The sequence below is a fragment of the Coenobita brevimanus genome, chromosome 38 (assembly GCF_032717465.1).
Source record: "Coenobita brevimanus isolate Jiangsu-jjx chromosome 38, ASM3271746v2, whole genome shotgun sequence".
Lineage (NCBI taxonomy): Eukaryota > Metazoa > Arthropoda > Malacostraca > Decapoda > Coenobitidae > Coenobita > Coenobita brevimanus.
The window spans coordinates 81223-103431 of NC_136991.1; the positions used below are offsets into that span (position 1 = coordinate 81223).

At 43.2% G+C, this 22209-nt stretch overlaps 1 protein-coding gene across 2 annotated transcripts in view; it reads right to left on the reverse strand.

Annotated features, from left to right (window-relative positions):
* Alg9 (alpha-1,2-mannosyltransferase Alg9) overlaps positions 1 to 22209 on the reverse strand; it is a 61810-nt gene that overhangs the window by 17415 nt on the left and 22186 nt on the right. For both annotated transcript variants that reach the window (XM_080269878.1, XM_080269876.1), the window contains exons 7-10: positions 19389 to 19583; positions 11055 to 11232; positions 3458 to 3595; positions 1779 to 1920 (exon numbers count right to left, since the gene is read on the reverse strand). In XM_080269878.1, the coding sequence (XP_080126004.1) occupies positions 1779 to 1920; positions 3458 to 3595; positions 11055 to 11232; positions 19389 to 19583 (653 nt within the window). The remainder of the gene's footprint in view (positions 1 to 1778; positions 1921 to 3457; positions 3596 to 11054; positions 11233 to 19388; positions 19584 to 22209) is intronic.

Here is a 22209-nt window from a genome sequence, read left to right on the forward strand (position 1 = left end):
TCCCTAACTAAGCAATCTCTATATGCATTCCACAGGCTGTCCAGCTCCATTTCATTCCAATTCACTGATTCTAACCCCTCCCCTACTTTGGTCCTGTATTCATCTGCCATTTCTTTGATCCTCAGCTTCTCGACTCTTAGTCTTTCTCCCTGCCTGCTCCTCTCACTCCTGGTCCACCTCACTCCTATCAGCTTGACCTTGCATACCACAATCATATGATCAGACAGACCTCCACAACATCCTGTCACTCCCCTTGTATCAGCAACCATTTCCAGCATTGACCTCTTTTCGAGCACATACTCAATCAGGCTCCTTTCAACACGATCCCCATTCCCCCTATACCATGTATATTTATGGGCATCTTTGTGTTTGAAATATGAGTTACAAATGCACAACCTCCATTCCTGACACATATCCTTCAGTCGCTTCCCATTATCATTTTCTCCTGGCACTCCATTACAACCCACTATGTCATCCTCAGGACCAGTGCCTACTCTTCCATTCATATCACCCATTACAATCACTTTATAGCTCCTGGGCATTTCTCCCACCACTTCATCCAGCTCATCCCAAAACCTGTCTTTATCTCTCTCACTCCTGTCATTGCACGGTGCATATGCTACAATCACAGCCACTTTCACCTTCTCAAACTTAAACTTGACAAACATACATCTCAGCTGACACATTGTAATCTCTCATTCCACTCTGACACACTTCATTCATCAACAAAGAATCTCCTTCCTTGCATCTTCCTCGCCCATTCATGCCCGACCTCACACACTTTACACCCTTCCACTCATCCACTTCACACCCTTTCATCTTTGTTTCACACAATGCCATCACAGCATACCTCGCACTTTTGAAGACACTCACCATTTCCACCCTCTTGCTCTCCTCATTTACACCTCTCACATCACACATGGCCATGCGAATCTGCCCATTTGGTTGGGGCCCTCAGCAGCTATTGGGCCTTCCGAGGCTCTCTGAAACATTTTGCCATGATTAAGTGATTTTAGATAAGAGAACCTGGGGGACACCTAACCTGGCCAAAAACCCTGGTTATATGGTTACCACCCAGCATATAAATGGTTTCCTGGGTACAGGAAACCATTTGGCTTGCCATTCAGTGTAGAGACCATAAGGGATCCCTACATTGAGTGAGTGGATGATGGGCACCCCCATCTACCATAAATGTTCACATCAAATAATAAATATGGGCCCTGGCAACCAACAGAGAGAGAGAGATACATACACAGACATATAAAAAGATAGAAAGACTGACACATCCATCCATCCATCAGCCAATCCTACACTGCCCCATGAGAAATGCAGGAGCCCAGGGTTAGGCAAGTTGGTCCACACACACATAAAAAAGAAAGATGGACAGATAGATACATAGATAAACAGACTGACAGACAGACAGACAGACAGATAGAGAGACTGATAAAAATAGATAGACAGACAGATATCCATTCAATGTAATGGTTCACTTACAGCAGGGGAGGATGAATGATCAAGACTTCACTTAGGCTCAGGTATAAAGAATGTTGTTGTTTTTGCTGTTGTGGCCCCAGTCCCATCTGGACAGGAAACTGGTGGATCACATTCTGAAGTTGCTGTTTTCCTGCAGTTTACCATCCTTCTTTTGGGAGATGGAGAGAGAGTTCAGGAAAATTTACATAACCAAGAAGGGAAGCTGCCTGGCTATACCTTCGCTACTGTGTGAAAGCAACCCTTTCTAGCACTGGGTAAGAAGAATGATAAGAGGAAGGACTCACTTAAGGCCAGGCAAGAAGAATGATGAAGGAAATCGATGCCACTCCCGGCCCAGACACAGAGTGATGGGACGGTCAGCAGGGAAATGACCCTCTGCTGCCAGTCGGTTTATCTCCATGAATGTCTCAACTGGGGCACGGAATGCTGAGGACAACAGAGATATTAATATTTTTGACTGCTGCATCCCTGTACAAAAATAAATGTGAGCGAAGTGGGTGCATGAATTATCGTGACATAAGTTTATTGAGTGTGGTAGGGAAGGTATATGGAAGAATTATTACACTGAAAGTAAGAGAGATATGAGAAGTCCTAGTGATTGATGAACAGGGTGGCTTTAGGAGTGCCAGAGGATGTGTGGATCAAATATTTGCAGTGAGACAGATAGTGGAGAAGGCTATTAAGAAGGACTATAAGATGTTTACGGCACTCATTGATCCGGAAAAAGTATACGCCAAAGTAGACAGAGAAGGATCGTGGAAAGTTTTGCACATGTGTGATGTAGACGGTATGCTGCTAGGTGCCATCAAGAGTTTTTATGATGGTAGTGAGGCATGTCTAAGGGTAGATGGGCATCTAAGTGAGTGGTTCATGATCAATGTGGGCTTGCAACAAGGTAATGTGATGTCCCCATGGTTGTTCAATATATATATATGGATGGGGTGATGAGAGAAGTAAAAACAATGGTGAGGGGGATGGCACCGGTAATGAATGGTGATGATGGAATATCTCAAATTTGTTGTATGCTCTAAGAGTCTCACCAGTAAGATCAATCTTTTCATGTCTGAAAATCTCTCCATGGTCTCCCAGGCACGCTGCATGTACAAAATCAGAATTATCTCTCGGTCCACCTCTAAAACTACTACATCTCTTATGCATTCACTTATCACAAATACTGCACAGGATGGAGTTACTTCCTATGTGCTTGTGGCAAAATGCACATGAGCACTCTCCCTCTGCTGTGACAGTACTACCACGAGCCCTAGATATCATCACTTTTGTTTTATCTGCATTTACTCTTAAGCATTCTGCCCCATTCCATCTCTCCACTTCCAAAATATTGCCTCTGCCTCCCTTTCTTTCTCTGCAATCAACACCATGACATCAGCAGACAGCATCTCCAATGGGAATCCATTTCTGAAGTCATGTGAGAGGGCTTCACGCAACATGATAAACAATAAGGGCTCAAGACAGATCCTGATGCAAAACAAATAATTAAGAAAGAGTTATTATGAAGCTTTCTATGTTACCTAAAATGTGACTTTTGGAACAATGTCCAGATCCCTAAAATGACAAATATACTCTATGCAGGCCAAACTTACCAGACCTAACCTAATCTAACCTAACCATGAAGCAATGAAACTGTAACCAACCTAACTTAAATCTATATTTACCACTGAACTCCTTATATCTTCACCTGTGTTTATGGACAGTGGTGTATGGTGTTAAGCTTCCACACGGAAAGGTATGAATAAGGAGGGAAGAATCTTCAGGGGAATACTAAGAAATATGTGGAATGAAATCCTGCATGTAGGTCTCTCTGATAATGTTCTAAGTTGGGAAATGGTTCAAGACTTCAACAACTGAAAAGTTGCCGTAAATGAAAAGCTCTATACATGCCTGAATGGTCAATAGTCTCTAAATATATATGCACTCATTACCATAAACACAAAGGTCACCTCACCTCTGTACTGTGAAAAAATGCGTGAGACACTAAGTGTGGAGGAGAGGGCCAGAATGGATAGAGCCAACCAGGTGGTGTGGCGGAGGTAGTGGTTAGGGCGACCTCCCCTCAACCACCACCACACTCGCTGCACACTGTCTGCAACAAAACCATTACAGTGGGTGCATGAGAGATTTAGTGGTATTAAAGGCAGGCTGTGAAATAATGCTGACTTTATGTGCGATGCATTGGGAAAAGCATATGGAGATTTTCAGGCACGAATGGATTGATCTTGCTGGTGAGTTCCTCGAGTGTGTGGAAGAGTTTTGTTATTTGGGAATTATGTTATGTGCTGCATGTGGGGCTGGAGCTAGCTCTGTGGCTAGAGTGAGGAGTGGTTGGAAGAAATTCAAGGAGCTGTTACCTCTCCTAACACAGAAAGGACTCTCCCTCCGTGATATGGGATCTTTGTATGTGACATGTGTTAGAAGTGCAGTGCTGTATGGTAGTAAGCCCTGGATAGTAAAGGAAGAGCATATTCGCAGGCTTAAATGTACAGAAATGACAACGATCAGGTGGATGCACAATGTGTCCCTGAGTGTGAGGCCTGGGGAGGCTAGGTTTATGATGGAGGAGTTATGAGGTAGGATGGGACTGGAGGGTATTGGTGCTGTGATGAGGAGAGGTAGATTGAAATAGTTTGAGTATGTGGAGAGGATCGGGGATGATAACTGGGTATAGAAAGTGGGACATATTAACGTTAGAGGTAGAGTTTCGAGAGGCAGACCGAAAAAGACCTGGGATGAGGTCACTGAGTGTGACTTCCAAGATAAGGGACTGAACTGGTAGGCTGCAAGAGATCGAGCAGCATGGACAGCTATCATTAGGCGACCAAGACTGATGTATGCAAGCATATTGGAGCCTTTACAAACAAAACAAAATAAAATGAACTGCATACTGTCTAACACAATCATAAAGAAATACAACATTCACTAAGAGTGGCAGTAAAATATTGCAGCTGATTTTTTTTTTTTTTAATATTATACAAAACTTACATGTGATGGAGAGGGATGCCTTCATGTGGTGGCACTGATTTAACTGGCACACATATATATATATATGGTACACAGTGGCTGAAGAGAAAGTTGAAAACACCTTGACTGATTATGTGTTTGTACAGAGAAAGATGCTCGGAAGTGCTGTTAGTACAAGGATGGTGATAGGACAATGCTGGGGTTTATCTGAACATATGACTGTGGTATACATGGTAAAACTGAGAGGAGCAATGTAGATAAAAATAGGAGTGGTTAGAGGGAATGAATGAAAGTGGAGAAGCTATACTGGGCAACAAAGATGCATAAGACAGTGAAGTCTTTATGCTTATTATTATTATTAGTAGTAGTAGTAGTTGTTCCCTAGACAGTCTGGCCGAAGAGCCCCAAGTCCCTAAGGAAGGCCATGGCCGAGACTGGGCTTTCCCACAGTGCTCTTATGGAGTGTATGTTGTGTTGTTGGCATAGGTGATTGTGTGCAATGCAGTCTTCCACAATGTGCTTAATAGTATGGGGTGCTGTGTTACATCCTGGACGGGCATCAGCAACGGAATCATCCAGCCTCTTCTGGTAACTAAAGAGTGTGGATGATGCCCACATCTCAGCCTGGCCAGGTGGACCCTGTCCTCACGAGGGAGATAGGATTCAGAAGGGTGGATATCAGGAGGCCGTGCATGAAGCTGTGTGTTGTCTTTAAGTGACTGAATGGAGTGGCGAGTGATCAGTATGAATATATATGCTCCTCGAAGCTGGTTTGAGGCGGCCAAGGGGGGAGAGATGACAGAATTTGTGTATGATATTGTGTGCCGGGTGTTGTTTTGATGTTCCCTGGTGTGTGTGGATGTACTGCCATGTAGTGTAGTGGATGGTGTGGGTTTGTGGGGGCTGCTGCATGAATTTATGTATCTCTCGTGTTTAGATGATCCTTGACTTTGAGGACTTTGGTTTCTTGATGTAAGTGGTCTGCGGGTGTAGTAGCTGTGCAGCGTAGTAGTTTTAGGGGCTTGTTCTGTATTGTCTGTAGAGTGTTGTAGTGTGTTTTAGTGAGGTTAGGAGCCCAAGCTGGGCTTGCATAATTCATCACTGGACGTATATATTGTTTGTATCCTGTGGTGGTGGTTTCTTTGTTGTGTCCGAATGTTGTATGGGCAAGTGACCTCAAGGCATTGAGTCTTGGTGTTATTTTTTTTTTTTTTAAATGTTTGTAATGTGTTGTTTAAATGACATTGATGTACCGAATGTCACACCAAGGTGTGTGTGTGTGTGTGTGCGTGTGCGTGTGCGTGTGTGTGTGTGTGTGTGTGTGTGTGTGTGTGTGTGTGTGTGTGTGTGTGTGTGTGTGTGTGTGTGTGTGTGTGTGTGTGTGTGTGTGTGTGTGTGTGTGTGTGTGTGTGTGTGTGTGTGTGTGTGTGTGTGTGTGTGTGTGTGTGTGTGTGTGTGTGTGTGTGTGTGTGTGTGTGTGTGTGTGTGTGTGTGTGTGTGTGTGTGTGTGTGTGTGTGTGTGTGTGTGTGTGTGTGTGTGTGTGTGTGTGTGTGTGTGTGTGTGTGTGTGTGTGTGTGTGTGTGTGTGTGTGTGTGTGTGTGTGTGTGTGTGTGTGTGTGTGTGTGTGTGTGTGTGTGTGTGTGTGTGTGTGTGTGTGTGTGTGTGTGTGTGTGTGTGTGTGTGTGTGTGTGTGTGTGTGTGTGTGTGTGTGTGTGTGTGTGTGTGTGTGTGTGTGTGTGTGTGTGTGTGTGTGTGTGTGTGTGTGTGTGTGTGTGTGTGTGTGTGTGTGTGTGTGTGTGTGTGTGTGTGTGTGTGTGTGTGTGTGTGTGTGTGTGTGTGTGTGTGTGTGTGTGTGTGTGTGTGTGTGTGTGTGTTGTTTATCATGAGGTGTGGGATGTGACTGTGTTCTGCTGTCCAGTTTGTGAGAAGGGTCACTGTAGATTTGGCTGGGGCTACTTTGACCCTGTTTGTGATGAACCATTCATGTAGTGTGTTGAGTACGGTTGAATGATGTGTGTAGCTGTGTTTGCATTTTAGTGTGTACATGTAAGTGTTATATCATCTGCATAGGAAGCTACGTGTATCTGTGGTGTGTGGGGTGTGGGTATGTCATGCATGTATAGGTTACAGCGTGTAGGGGACAAAACAGATCCTTGGGGGACGTCATTTGTGAAGTTTCTGATGTTCGAAGACTGACCGGCAAATGTTACATGTGCACATTTGCCTGCTACATAGTTTGCCAACCATCTTTTTGTGTTTTTGTGCATGTTTGTGTTGAGTATTTTGTTTGTGAGGTTGTGGCTGGGGATGGCATCAAAAGCTTTGCTGATGTCTAGTGTGACTAGAAGTGTTCTGTGTGGTGGCCTAGCTGAATTCATGCCATCAAAAATTCTCTGTGTAAGTTATGTACGAAGGGTATTTGTGGAGTGTAGTGGTCTAAAACCATTTTGTGATTGGGCTAGGGAGATGTGAGGTGTGACTAGTTGTAGTACCAGTCGTTCAATGACTTTAAAGGGGGTGCAGAGGAGTGTGATGGGGTGGTGTGAGGAAGGTAACATGGGGTCTTTGTTGGGTTTAGGGATAGTGATGATAGTGCCATGCTTTCAGATGTTCGGTATTATGCTGTGTGAGTAGCTGTAGTTTGATATGTTGGTGAGTACCTGTATGCATTGTGGTCCAAGGTGTTTACAGTGAATGTTGCTTATGTTGTCTGGTCCACAAGCAGATGAGTGCTTAAGGTTGTCAATGATATGCTTTGTCTGGTTGTAAGTGAAAGGTGCATAGTCTGGGTCTGTGAGGAACTGTCTCTTACGTCGGATGATACATCGGTCTTCGGAATGGGGGTTTAGATGGCTGACTTGTGAAAAGTGATTGATGAGAGCGTTTGCTTGTTGTTTGTTTGAGGACATGGTGTCTGTTGTTGTGATGGCAGCATGTGATTGTGTGGTGTTGCTGCTGGAAAGTGTGATGCTGTTTAGTGTTTTGTAGAGTATGCTGATGTTTGTTTTGTGGTCAAGTGTTTGGAGGTAATTTTTCCAGTTTAGTGTTTTGCTGTTCAGATATTTTATTGTTTATCTGAGTGGTGAGTTCTTGTATTTGTTGTACGATGTCTTGTGTATGAAGTGTTGGGGAGTGTCGCAGTGTGTCCCGTTGACTGATGAAGCCTTGAATTTCTGGTGTGTTGGGGTTGTGTCTCTTTCTGTTGCCTCTGGGGATGTGTCCTTTTTGTCTGTGTTTTATATAATTGTATTGAAAGTGTGCATAGCAGTGTTGATGTTTGTGATGGGATAATTAGTGTATGTGTGTCTGTGGCCAGCTGGGGTGATTCTGGTTTTGGCAGTGATGATGATTGGGAAGTGATCAACCAAGGGTTTTGACCACTCTCCAGGATATAGTGGGCGCGAGGTTTGGAGAGCAGGCGATGTCTGGGAACGATGGGAGGAAGAGGGCTTGTGTGGGATATGGGTATGTTGATGTAGACTGTTCAGTATGAAAAGATGATCTGTCTGGGATTGTAGTACCAGTCCGCTGTCTGTGTCAGGGTTGTTGACATGCCAGGCCAATGCCTTGGCGTTGAAATCACCACCCAGGATGATGTTGGGTATGTTAGTTATGTGGTGTATTTGTGGAGAATAATTGTGTGGTACTGTGGGGGATGACTGGGGGGGGAATGTATGTGTTTGCAATTGTTATATGTAATTTGTTACCAGTGTATATTTTAACTGATTGTATTTCTGTTGTGCTTATTACTTAAGAGGGTTCCCTAACACCTTTTTCTTACTAATTTACTGGCATTTCTGTACAAAGTACAGATATGTCAATATCATCCTCTGTATGTTAATATTATCCTGTATATTAGTAAATCCAGCATCTTAATTAGTTAAAGACGGTTTGGTTTTTGCCAAAAAATATCCATTGTTGATTTAGTCACTCTCATTACTCATACTATCCATCAGTCAATTAACCAATATGCAAAACGTCCATGCAGTAGCCCCTGATATTTGTAATGCTTTTGACAGGGTGTGACACCATTCCTTGTTATCCAAACTTCCTTGCCATGCCCTGTCATACTTTGTCCCAATGATTTCCTCATATTCTCAGTAACAGAAAGATAAGAGCAAAGGGGTAAATGATGTATATTAAAATTTCCACTCAGTGTGCCACAAGGATCAGTCCTGGCTCCAACCCTGATCTTCATAATGATCTCTTGTCTGTCACCCATAATCGCATTCCTTCATGTGTAGATGACTCTCTGCTTCACAGTTCCTTCACACTGAACCACCTATTCACAAAGTTTGATATCTATAACTCCCAACTCAGCACAGTAATCTCCATAAATCAAGACTTATCTAAGACCACTGAATGGGAACAAAATAACAATGTCTCATTAATTTACTAATACACAGATACTGCCTGATTCCAATGGTACTTTCAATGCAACCAATTTCTTGTCTCTGAAAGTACTGAAATTCTCAATTTTGCTTATCAATACTGTACACTCAATTGAATCTCTCACATCTGAACATTTGCTAAAACCACCTCAAAGATACTTCAATTATTGTAAAGAATCTGTAACTCCTTCACTGATTAACAGCTAGCTATAGTTTACAAAAGTCATGTGCTCTCTCACCTCGAATACTGGTCACCCTTGTAAAGTGAATTGCACTAAAACTGGACAAAATTCAGAACAAGCTACATAAATAATTAATAGCCCTGCAATTACAAATGACCTGCCTCCCCTACAAGTAATATGGAATGTTGCGTCCCTTGCATTATTTTACTGATTCTTTTATGACAAATGCTAAGAGAAAATTGTATCCATTTGTGCCACCTCTCCATGCCTTCCCCCATGCTACATGGGCATCTGGTAGCATCCATGACTTAGCTGTCACACTGCTGCTATATTGTAGAACTTATGCCAATCACAATTCCTTTACTACCCAAACTGCTTCTCATTGAAACTTGCTTCCCCAGATTAGCTTTCCCCCAAACTTCAACCCACAACAGTTACAGATTTTTGTTACGAATGTAAGACACCTGGCCTCTGGAATATGTAACTTGCTTTTCCTTCCTCTGTTCATCTTGTATAAAAAAAATAAAAAAAATAAAATAAATAATATAAAAAATTGTGATATAAATAATATACCTGTACAGTACATGGCAATGTTAATGTCCAATGTTGAAAATAATTCTCTAAGGTACATGCATTACAAAGCCTCCCAGGCCGGTAAAAATATGAGGAATACAAAAAACTACAGTGGTATGAATATGTGGGGAGAAACGAGTGGGGAGAGTGGCTGGAAAAAAAAAAAAAATCCACATGCCACCATATGATCAATATTGTCAATAGCTACCCACTGACCTCAAGGCAAAATAAGGAAAATTAGATTTTTCTAGCATCATTCAAATCATACAAGTTACAATAATCCACTGAGTATCAAGTGAGGATAACTCAGTGCTCGGATTAATCACTGTAAGTGATATTACTACGATATTTAATAATACTTGGAGAAATTAAATGTTCAGGTCATCATAAAACCACTGTGAGTCATGTCTCCATGGTTGTCCAATCTGTTTATGGATGGGGTTATAAAAGAGATACGGTACAAGGTAGGGCAGTGGATGGTGGAGCGGCCCTAATGTGAGAGGACAGTGTTTGGAAACTCTCTGTTCTGTTGTTTGCAGATGACTCTGTGTTGTTAAGTGAAGACGAAGTGGAGCTGCAAGGCTTGGTGGATGAGTTTGGGAGAGTGTGTAAGAAACAGAATCTAAAGGTGAATGTAGGGAAAAGTGAAGTTATGGTCTTTGAGAGAAATGAAGTCAGTGAATGTACTGTGAGGTTGGATGACGAGGAAATGGAAAATGTGAATGCATTTGAGTACTTGGGTAGTGTGATAAGTAAGGATGGAAGATTAGAGGGTGAAGCGATTGAAAGGGTACAGCAAGGAAGAAAGGCTGCTGGTTCTTTGAAAGCAGTGATAAGAAACAGGGAAGTGAGCATGGAAGTGAAAAAGTTACAGCATGAAAGTACTGCGATACCAACTCTAACATATGGATGTGAAGCTTGGACCTGTTGGAGGGACACAAGTCAAGAGTGAGGGCAGTGGAAATAAGTTATTTGAAAGGAGCGTGTGGAGTCACACGGAGAGACACACTGACAATTGAGGAAGTGAAGGAGCGTTGTGGTGAGGATGTGGATGTGACAGGAAGCATTAGGAGAAACACACTGAGGTGGTTTGGCCATGTGGAGAGGATGGAGAGTGAGTGCATGACAAGAAGAGTGTCTGTGAGTGAGGTGGAGGGGTAGAGACAGAGGGGCGGAGGTCAAGGATGGGATGGAGGGATGGAGTGGAAAGGTATATGAGAGAGAGGTGTGTGAGCTGGGAGCAGGGCAGTGAAATAGCAGGGGACAGGGTGAAATGGAGGCAATTTGTTTGTGGTCACCCCTTACAGGATTAAGGTGTCTGGCAATAGATAGCTAGATAGATAAATTGTACTACTTCATGACTGCTGTATGATGTATATTGCAAAAAAAAGCAGCCAAGAGACAAAACCAAGTTAAGGTGGCTGAACTAAACTGTACCTGTAGTGATTGCTCCACCCAAGCAGATGAGGGGGTAGATGGGGAACAAGAATCGCTCCTCCTTATGTGGCTGAAGGATAAAGACACAGAGCCAGAGGTACATTGGAGACAGACTCAGCCAAAGGGGGAGGCTTTGCCGATGTCTACGTAGTGGTATTACTACTTGTATCACCATCATCTGTAATATATACATATATATATTATGTACTGTCAGTGCACGCACAATGCACGATCCTGTAACGTGAAACTTACATAACATGGAGGACAAAATTTTATGTCCAAATTTAGTCACAATGCAAAAATGACAGACCTTACTCAGATGAAGGAAGCTGCCCATTTTTTTGAACACCATACTACACAGCGACAATAAACATAACTTGGCCAGAGGCCCCAAATTATGGTTTTAAGTCATAACACGGCAAACTGGGGTCATAATGCCGTGGGGACAGACACAACGTGGAGAGCGACAGTCACAGTGTGGGTTGCATCAGCTTATGACGTATGGCTGTCATGTGTCTGCGCAGGGTGTCGTCATGGTCCACTGGGCATTCCTGCCCCAGCTGAGCCTACCCTCTCCCCTTGCTCTGGCTGCACATATGCTCTGTGTAAGTTTTGCTCTTTTTCTTGGCCATGGAACCCCACTCCACTTCCCCTCAGCAAGCCCACAACCTCTTCTATTCAAGGTCAGGAATCCTCCAGTGTGGTAGGTGGGAGTGCTCACCATCTACTCACTCGATGTAGTGCTCCTCCTGGGTGTCTGCCCTTTCCTCTTCTCCATCCTTCCTTCCTTCCATCCTCTTCTGTCTTTTTCCTTCATTCTTTCCTCTTCCTTCTGCCTGTTGGTGACTCTACACTGAGTGACAAGCCAAACGGTTTCCTGTATACCAAGAAACCATTTACTACAATGGGTGATTACCATATAACCAAATTTTGGCACCTGGTGGTTTAGTGGATAATTACAGTGCTCCAATTGGATTGAGCCAGTGAAAGTTTATATCCATGGGGTGGTTGGGGTTTACTGCTGACGCAATGCCAATCAGAGATGAGTGAGGCTGGTCACTCTCACCTTAAACATCAGAACCAATTCGCCTAGCTCCAAGCTCCTATGCTCCTCAAGGGGCAATGTAGGATTGGATGATGAATGTATGTAATGAAGTCTTTTATTAGGCAGTTAAATGTCCTGGAAGAGAAAAAAGGAAAATTGGCCCAAAAGGTGAACTTGAGGCTGGCTTAGGTACTACGAAACCCTTTAACCCATACCGTGCTCAGCAAATAAATCAACTGATACCCCTCCACACCAGCCGATTTTGGATTCTTTTTTCTGGCTAAATGGGCTTAATACATCAATATAAGATCCCTGGCACTAATAAATGAAATCACTAAAGCCAGATGGTCAGCTGAATCGAATCAGGTTGGTGCCACTCCACCTCTGAAATCTTCGAGATTGCTGAGACAGCAATGCAGCTGTGAGCTTGTGGACTGATTTTGGATTTTTTTTTTTTTTTGGCTAAATGAGCTTAACACATCAATATAGGATCCCCGGCACTAATAAAAGTAATCACCAAAAGCCAGAAAGTTGGTTGAATCAAGTCAGATTAGTAGCACTCTACCTCCGAAATCTTGGAGGTTACTAATACAGCAAAGTGACTGAGCTTTTGAACTGATTTGGGATTATTTTTGTGGGTAAGTGAGCTTAATACATCAATATAAGATCCCTGGCACTCGACCTCTGAAATCTTCAAGGTTACTGACAGAGCAGAGCAGCTGTGAGCCTGTGAAGACTCACTTGCTTCCAATGCACATAAATCAGTGTTGTAAGCTTAGCAGAGAAATGTCTGAAGTTAGCGAGATACGTTATTACCTTCCATTTTACTTAGGTTGCTTACAATGACTTATCAGTGCTGCAGGACATAGATCTACGTCACCGGCATTTTTGAAGGGGATGTAGATCTACGTCGCTTGCACGGTACGGGTTAACATGTAAACATATGGCCCTATAACGTGGAAATCTCATAAAGTGGAAGTTTCCGGGTACAATATTCTCGTATTATGCCAGTGTATACTGTATGTATAATTATACAATAAAATCTCAATTACACGTTGTCATTGAGCCACATCCTATGCCGAATAAAATGAAAAGCCAGATATTGCATAGTACCCCCGACCGGCTCAACATTCGGCGTTGAGCCGGATATTGTGTTACTCTGTCTCAACCCTTTATCCTAAAAACTTTCCCATAAGTAAAGATGAAAACTAAGCATAAAATATAATAAAATAATGATACGGTACAGTAATACAGTATAGTAGTACGGCACCGGTTGGCTACCACATATGAGCTGGTTGATTTTTTTTTTTTTTTTTTAATGTGCTCGACTCTGGGCATAGGGTTCACAGCCTGCTCCCAAGGCCCAACAGTCCTTCTACATATCATACCCCTCTACATGCCACCATTTCGGCGTTAACACCCACCACCCATATTGAACACATGCTGGTACTACAATCCCAGACAGTTCATCTTTTCATACTGAACAATCCAGACCAACATACCCATATCCCACACCAAGCCCTGTTCCTCCCATCATCTCCAGACATCACCTTCTGCTCCCCAAACCTCGCCCCCACTACATCACGGAGAGTGGTCAAAACCTTAGGTTCTGATCACCTCCCAATCATCATCACAACCAAAACCAGAATCACCCCAGCTGGCCACAAACACACACACACACTAATTATAAGAGAGCCAACTGGGAGGCCTTTGTAACTGAAACAGAACAACATTTTGAAACACTAAGCAGTACACCCATCACAAACATCAACACCGCTGTGCACACTTTCAATACAATTATACAAAATGCAGACAAAAGACATCCCTAGAGGCAACAGAAAGAGACACAACCCCAATTTTACACCAGAAATTCAAGGCCTCATCAGACAGCGGGACACACTGCGACACTCCCCAACACCCCATACACAAGACACCGTACAACAAATACAAGAACTCAACACTCAAATAAACAGTAATATATCAGAACAGCAAAACACTAAACTGGAAAAATTACCTCCAAACACTTGATCACAAAACAAACATCAGCATACTCTACAAAACACTAAACAGCATCACACTTTCCAACAGCAACACCACACAATCACACGCTGCCATCACATCAACAGACACCAAACCCTCAAACAAACAACAAGCAAACACTCTCATCAATCACTTTTCACAAGTCAGCCATCTAAATCCCCATCCCGAAGACCGACGTATCATCCGACGTAAGAGACAGTTCCCCACAGACCCAGACTACGCACCTTTCACTTACAATCAGACGAAGCACATCATTAACAACCTCAAGCACCCATCTGCCTGTGGACCAGACAACATAAGCAACATTCACCTTAAACACCTTGGACCACAATGCATACAGGTACTCACCAACATATCAAACTACAGCTACTCACACAGCATAATACCGAACATCTGGAAGCATGGCACTATCATCACTATCCCTAAACCCAACAAAGACCCCACGTTACCCTCTTCACACCGCCCCATCACACTCCTCTGCACCCCCTCTAAAGTCACTAAACGAGTGGTACTACAACTAGTCACAGCTCACATTCCCCTAGCCCAGTCACAACATGGCTTTAGGTCACTACACTCCACAAACACCCTTCTTACAGACCGTACACAAAGAGTTTTCGATGGCATGAATTCAGCCAGGCCACCACACAGAACACTCCTAATCACACTAAACATTAACAAAGCTTTTGATGCCATCCCCCACCACAACCTCACAAACAAAATACTCAACACAAACATAAATAATAACACAAAAAGATGGCTGGCAAACTACTTTAGCAGGCAGATGTGCACACGTAACATTTGCCGGTCAGTCTTCGAACATCAGAAACTTCACAAACGGTGTCCCCCAAGGATCTGTTTTGTCCCCTACACTCTTTAACCTATGCATGCATGACATACCCACACCCCACACACCACAGATACACATAGCCTCCTATGCAGATGATATAACACTTACATGTACACACCAAAATGCAAACACAGCTGCACACATCATTCAACATTACCTGAACACACTACACAAATGGTTCATCACAAACAGGGTCAAAGTAGCCCCAGCCAAATCTACAGTGACCTTTCTCACAAACTGGACAGCAGAACACAGTCACATCCCACACCTCACCATACACAATTCACTCCCCTACCACACACACACATACATCCAAATCCTTGGTGTAACATACATCAGTGTCATTTAAACAACAAATCACAAACATTAAAAATAAAATAACACCAAGACTCAATGCTATGAGGTCACATGCCCATACAACATTCGGACACAACAAAGAAACCACCACCACAGTATACAAACAATACATGCGTTCAGTGATGAATTATGCAATCCCTGCCTGGGCCTCTAACCTCACCAAAACACACTACAACACTACAGACCATACAGAACAAGGCCCTAAAAATAATCACACGCTGCACAGCTACCACACCCACAGACCACCTACATCAAGAAACCAAAGTCCTCAAAGTCAAGGATCATCTAGACATGAGAGGCACCCAGTTTCCTGCTGCAGCCTCCACAAACCCACAACATCCACTATATTACATGGCAGCACATCTACCCACACCAAGGAACATCAAAACAACACCCAGCACACGATACCATACACAAATACTGTCATCTCCCCCCTCGCCCACCTCAGACCAGCTTCCAGAAGCATATCCACACTCAGATCACTTGCCGCTCCATTCAGTCACTTAAAGACAACACACAGCTGCATGCACGGCCTCCTGACATCCACCCTTCTAAATCCTATCTCCCTTGTGAGGACAGGGTCCACCTGGCCAGGCTGAGATGTGGGCACCATCCAGCCCTCTTAAGGTACCAGAAGAGGCTAGATGACTCCGTCGCCGATGCCTGTCCAGGATGCAACACAGCACCCCATACTACTAAGTACATTATTGAAGACTGCATTGCACACAATCACCTACGCCAACAACACAACATACATTCTTTGAGAGCTCTGTGAGAAAGCCCAGTCTCAGCCATGGCCTTCCTAAGGGACTCGGGGCTGTTCGACCAGACTGCCTAGGGAACAACTACTAGTACTACTACTACTACACATGCTAGGGCTGTCTCATACAGGACTGGTGTACTGGTATTAGTGGGCGTATGTTTACGACATGTCAGCTGGTCTTCTGGTAGATCGGTAAAGTCTGCTTTACATGAAATTCAAATCCTTAAACTGTTCCCTGCCCCAGCGGGGATTTGAACCTGGGTCCGATAGGACCGCAGGCTACCTCTCTACCGATTCAGCCACTGCCTCCCCCATGCCTCAACACCAGATATCGCATAGACCCACCAGTTATGTCCTGTTTTGGTGCTGGATGTTGCATAATGTAATGAATATTGTTTTCACTGAGCCGAGCCAGCAGCGCTGGATATTGTGTTGGGCTGGATATTGCGATGGTGGATAACTGAGAGTTTACTGTATACTGTTAAGCTATAGGAGTAGGTTTGTGGTTTATATCTAAAAATGTGAGGAATAGTCTATATATTTTGACATGTCTGTCTGATTTTCCATCTCTTACCTTAGGAATTAGTTCTTGTCATAACTGTTTATGCAAGTGCAATATAAATATCGCACTGGAAAATGTGAGTTCTCTCCTAGGCTCTCAAATATTCTGTACTATACTAGTGGCAGAGTTGGAGGGGTATTTAAAGGGACTGTCCCAACTTCTTGGGCCGACAGAGAGAAGGATGGACGTAGCATGAGAGAGAGAGAGAGAGAGAGAAGCCACAATGTTTTGCTAGTGTACCTCAGCTTTGCCTGGAAGAATAAAACCGTGAAGTGTTGTGTGGCCTTTGATTAATATTCTGGCTTGCCAATGTGTTGTGCAAGATGTATCAATGAACACTTAAGGTGCAAGAACATCATATATGTATTTATGTATGTACTGTATATATGTACAGTTGTGGCCATAAATAGCCACCTATCCTTCTGTACCCCGTGCCTCAGGCTGGCTGCTTTATGCGTGGCAAGTCACACTGGTGTAAGAGGGGCTAAGAGGGAGGGGCCAGTGAGAGCTGGAAAAGTGGGTGGGGGGACGAGTGATGGTGGGGGGGGTGAGGGAGGGGAGGGAGGGTAGGTAGGGAAGGGAGAATGAAATGTGAAGTGGTGGTCACATTATTTGTCTGTTTTCTTTAATTCAGGGCATAATATACAGGAATTAATATCCAGTAGATAATGCTGCATTACACCTTGTATAGCGAAGTCAGATAATAAGCGTTAGATAGGTGGTGATATCAAGGGCTGGCTCATGAGAGAAATATACTGATGTGACATTAATTGTTAGTATGGAACCAGATATTTGTGTTTATCCATGTATTTTGACTTCTGACGCAGTATGGAATCTGGATGGCTCTAACTTCCATAATGTTTGCGTAAGAAACGTCTGTCACGAAGCAAATTCGCGACATTTTCCTTTTGTGAGAAACCACGAATTATTAGTGGAAAACTCACTGTGTATCGTTCAGTTAACCGTTTCTCTCTCCATTTCGATGGTATACTTTTTTCAAAACATTCGTCACTGTTTCAAAAGTGACCGTTCTAATGCACGTCATTAAGTGCTCTACTGAGCGATATTATTGTTTCTATACTGTTTGCCCCTGCTTGCCTCAACCGTTGGCCCCGCCTTCTTCCGGCTGGCCTGGGCATCCTACCCCACACATCCAATTTGAATCAGTCTTTTGTCTGTCGCGACGGAGTGTGGTTCTGTGCTCCAGCAGTGAGAGTGAGAGAGGTCTTCTAGCACCCAGACTCCACTAGATCTACAGTTCTCCAGGCTCCCACCCTTCCTTGGTGATACGCTACATTGACCAGTATTTCTTTTTCGTATTTTCCTAGGTTTAAGAGGTTAGCTTTTGACTGAGCAAGTGAGTGCAATCTCTTTATTTTGAATTCACTTTGAAATGTAATGTTAAATTTATTCCTTTTTAATCAATAAATTTAACAGTTCTTCTTCTCTGAGCTTAATGTAATGTAAACTCGTGTTTCATTTCTCTATAATTAAGCTTAAAATCCGTTGTGCCTTCTAGGAGTTAACACATTAGCAAGAACCTGATATCATTAATAGTATTAGTTATTTATTGTCAGGGATGAAGTCACTTTCTCCAGAGGCTAACAGTACCAATAAACAGCAATTGTGAGTAACTAGTCTCTGCTGTGTACTGTTGAGAAAGTTTATAAATTCTCGTTCTGAGAGAATCGGTGAAGCAAGCCAGCATAAAGCAGTCACTGCTTGATTTTAGCAAGACAATTCATTGTCCCTGCTCTTCAGTATTATTGAGAATTATCCTTTAATACTGCATTTATTTTAAAAACACCGTGACAACGTCCTCTACCCTTAAACAGTATGTCATTAATTTTTGGAACTAAATATCATATGCAACCCCTGACGTGGCTGTGTTGACAGTGAATACGATCATCACATAGGTATATACTGTACTCCCTCCATACAGTCACCATCATGTCAACAATTTTATGGAATAATTTTGCAGAAAAGGTAAATAAATGTGATGTCTGTGCATGTGGGTGGATATAATAATGGTATCTCTCATAATCTGTTAGAAGGAAAATGAAGCAAAATCCTACCCTACCTCCCAAAATATATCTACGCCAGTGTTAACCAACAGTGGTCAAGCCAAAGCAACCAGAAATGCATTAGTAAGTAGTCCACAGGCCTCCTGCCTTAATAACCTCTGGCATTTTTGCTGCACCGTGGAAACAATGTTGCTGATGGTTTGCTGGTTTCGTCTGAACAGCTCCCACACGTCCTTAGTGTGCTGCAGGAGGCGGGCCTGTGTCCTGTCATTCTCTGGCTTCCATGCATTGACAATCTGGACCCACACAGTCTCGATGGCTCTGCACTGATGTTTGTCATGTCAGTATATTTCTCTCACGAGCCAGCCCTTGATCCACCCATCTAAGCTTGTTATCTGATGCCGCTGTATAAGGTGTAATTCAACATAATTTACAGAATATTAATTACTTTATATCATGCCCTGCATGAAAGAATATAGACAAATAATGTGACCACCATTTCGCATTTCATTATCCCTCCCCTACCTCCCCTCCCTCACTGAACTCCACCACTTGTCCCCCACCCACCTTCCCTTCTCTCCCTGGCCCCTCCCTCTCTGACCCTCTGACATACAGATAGATGGATCATGTACAGGTAAAGAAATCAGCTATATCTTTAAAAATGCTAAAAACAACAACAAAAAACAAACAACTCACGCAGAGTGGAAGTGAGATGAATGCTGCGATGAACATGATGTTAAAGTTGAGGAATCCATTAATAAAATAGAATGTCCAAGGTTCTGTTCCATACAGACTGGAGCCACGTGAGCTGAACACATTGTAGAGCACAATATTTAAAGGTGCCACCACTAAACGCCCAAAATATTGGGAGTCTATCTGGACCATTGGAACCTGTCAGGTGGAATCAGGAGCAGTATCACTGTCATTATTATAATAATCATAACCATCATCACAATAACCCCTTCTCTCACCATCATCATCATCATCATCATCATCATCATCATCATCATCATCATCACCACCACCACCACCACCACCACCACCACCACCACCACCACCACCTTTACCCTACTTCCTATCATCATCATCATCCTAAATCCCAACATGCTTGCATGTGTCAGTCTTGATTGCCTAATGGAGGCTCTCCAAACTACTTGATCACTAGCACTCTCGTTATTCAGTCCCTTATCCCTGAGGTCACATTCTATGACCTCGTCCCAAGTCTTTTTCTGCCTGCCTCTCACAACTCTACTCTCAATGTTCATACCTCTCAACTTCTGCACCCAGTTGTTATCTTCCATCCTCTCCACAAGCCCAAACCATCTCAATCTACCCCTCCACATCACAACACTAATACATTGAAGTTCCATCCCTCTTCTCAGCTTTTCATTTGCAATCCAGAGTCCCCCAGACCTAGTCATTCTCATCTCTGTATGTTTCAGCCAACAAATATCATCTTCCTTTACTGTCCAAGTCTCACTACCATACAACATTACACTCCTAACACATGCTGCATACAAGAACCCCTTGACATGGAGGGAGATCCTTCTCAGTGTAAGGAGGGACAACAACTCTGTATTTTTTCCAACTACTATTTATCTTTGCTGCCTAGATAACCCCAACCACACTTCCAGCACATATTTTATATCCTCAGTTACAAAACTCCTCCACACTCTCAAGACTACAGCAAAAGTAATCCTTTCCTACCTGTATGTTCTCCTTTACCTACTGCACACTCAAAATCAGCTTTGTTCTCCTTTAATTACTGCACACTAAAAAATCGGCTTTGTTCTCCTTTACCTACTGCACAATCAAAATCAGCTCTGTTCTCCTTTACTTACTCCACACTCAAAATCAGCATTATTTTGCAGCCTACCTCTAATACCACTACAATTCTTATCCACCCAATTAATCCTTTCCTGCCTATCTCCGTCTGTATGTTCTCCTTTGCCTTCTGCACACTCAAAATTAACCCTATTTTGCAGCCTACCTCTAAAACCATTACAGCTCGAATCCACACACTTATCACAAACACACTGTACAAGATGGAGTTATTTTCCATACCCTTGTGGAAAACTGCATATAGCTACACTCCCTCTGCTTTGACAGTATCACAACTTGCCCCACATATAATTTTTCTTTAATCCACATATACTCTCAAGCTCTTGTACCCCATTCCATCTCTCTACTTCTTAAATCTTTCCTCTCCTACCCTCTCATTCTCTGTGATCAGCACCAAGTCATCAGTACAGTATACAAAAACCTCCCATGATAGTTCACTTCTTAAGTCATGTAAGAAAGCTTCAAAGACCATGAAAAACAATAAGGGGATTAAAACTCACCCCTAATGCACAGTGACTTTCACAGGAAACTAATCACTCAGACAACTGTTCACTCTCACCTGGGTGCGGGCACACTTGTATATTACCATAACCATTCTAAACCAGCCACTGCTTGATCCCAAGTTTTCTCACCGTCCACTTCACAACCTCCCTGACAGTGAGAAGTACAACTAATTCTCCCTTCCTACATTTTTTCTGAAGCTGTTGGACAATGAATATGGCATCAGTGGTCCCTCTGCCTAGTACAAGCCCAAACTACAGCTCATCAATATTTTCTTCCTCATATCATACCTTCTGGGATTCTCTCCATTACCTTCATTATCTGGTCCAAAAGCATTATGCCTGTATAATTTCATCTTTCCAAAGCATCATCCTTCCCCTGATAAACAGTTAAAATCACACTCTTCGACCAATTATGTTTCGAAGCTGAAGGAGACCATTTTCGGAACATGGTGTAAATGTGGATAAATTGTAATTAAATAAAGCAAGGACCAAATTTCACTAATACTGGTTCAGTCATATTGAAAATATTGACTTTTTCTGGTTTTTCAAAGTAGTCAATCCCCCACCCACTATATTACTATACACTGAGAGCTGAATAGCCTGAAGATTTTTATTAGATACCTGGTGGAGTGAGCTGAGATGCCAAAGCTAAATGTGGTCCACACAAGCCTGCATCTGAGGAATGGTTGGAGTCTGTTGCTCACGTAATGCCACTCAACATGGGTCACTCTCACTTACAATATCTGGACTGAGTACCCTAGCCCTGGACCCCTGTGCTCCTGATGGGGCAATAGAGGACTGGATGATTGATATACAGATGGTAAGAAGGCTGCCCTATCAGTGGGTGTATAATGGCAGAATAGTTACAGTGCCAGGGTGCCCTATGAGGGTGTCCCTGTAGCTGTCCTGCTGGTAAGGTGCCCAAAGGCCACTGCCACAACCACAGTCATGGTTGGAGGGCTATGGGTCCCAAGTTCCGTGCCTGGACTTGGGACTGTGCGGGTGTGTTGGGCCTGTGGTCTGTCTCTCCCTTTCCTGAATGACATGACAAAAAGAAGAAAGCCTGCTGATACTGAATCGCCCAGAGGGATCAGAGTGGCATCTTGGAATATGGGTAGTTTGATGAGTAGAGCGGGGGAAGTGAGTGAGGCTATGACCAGGAGGTAAGTGGA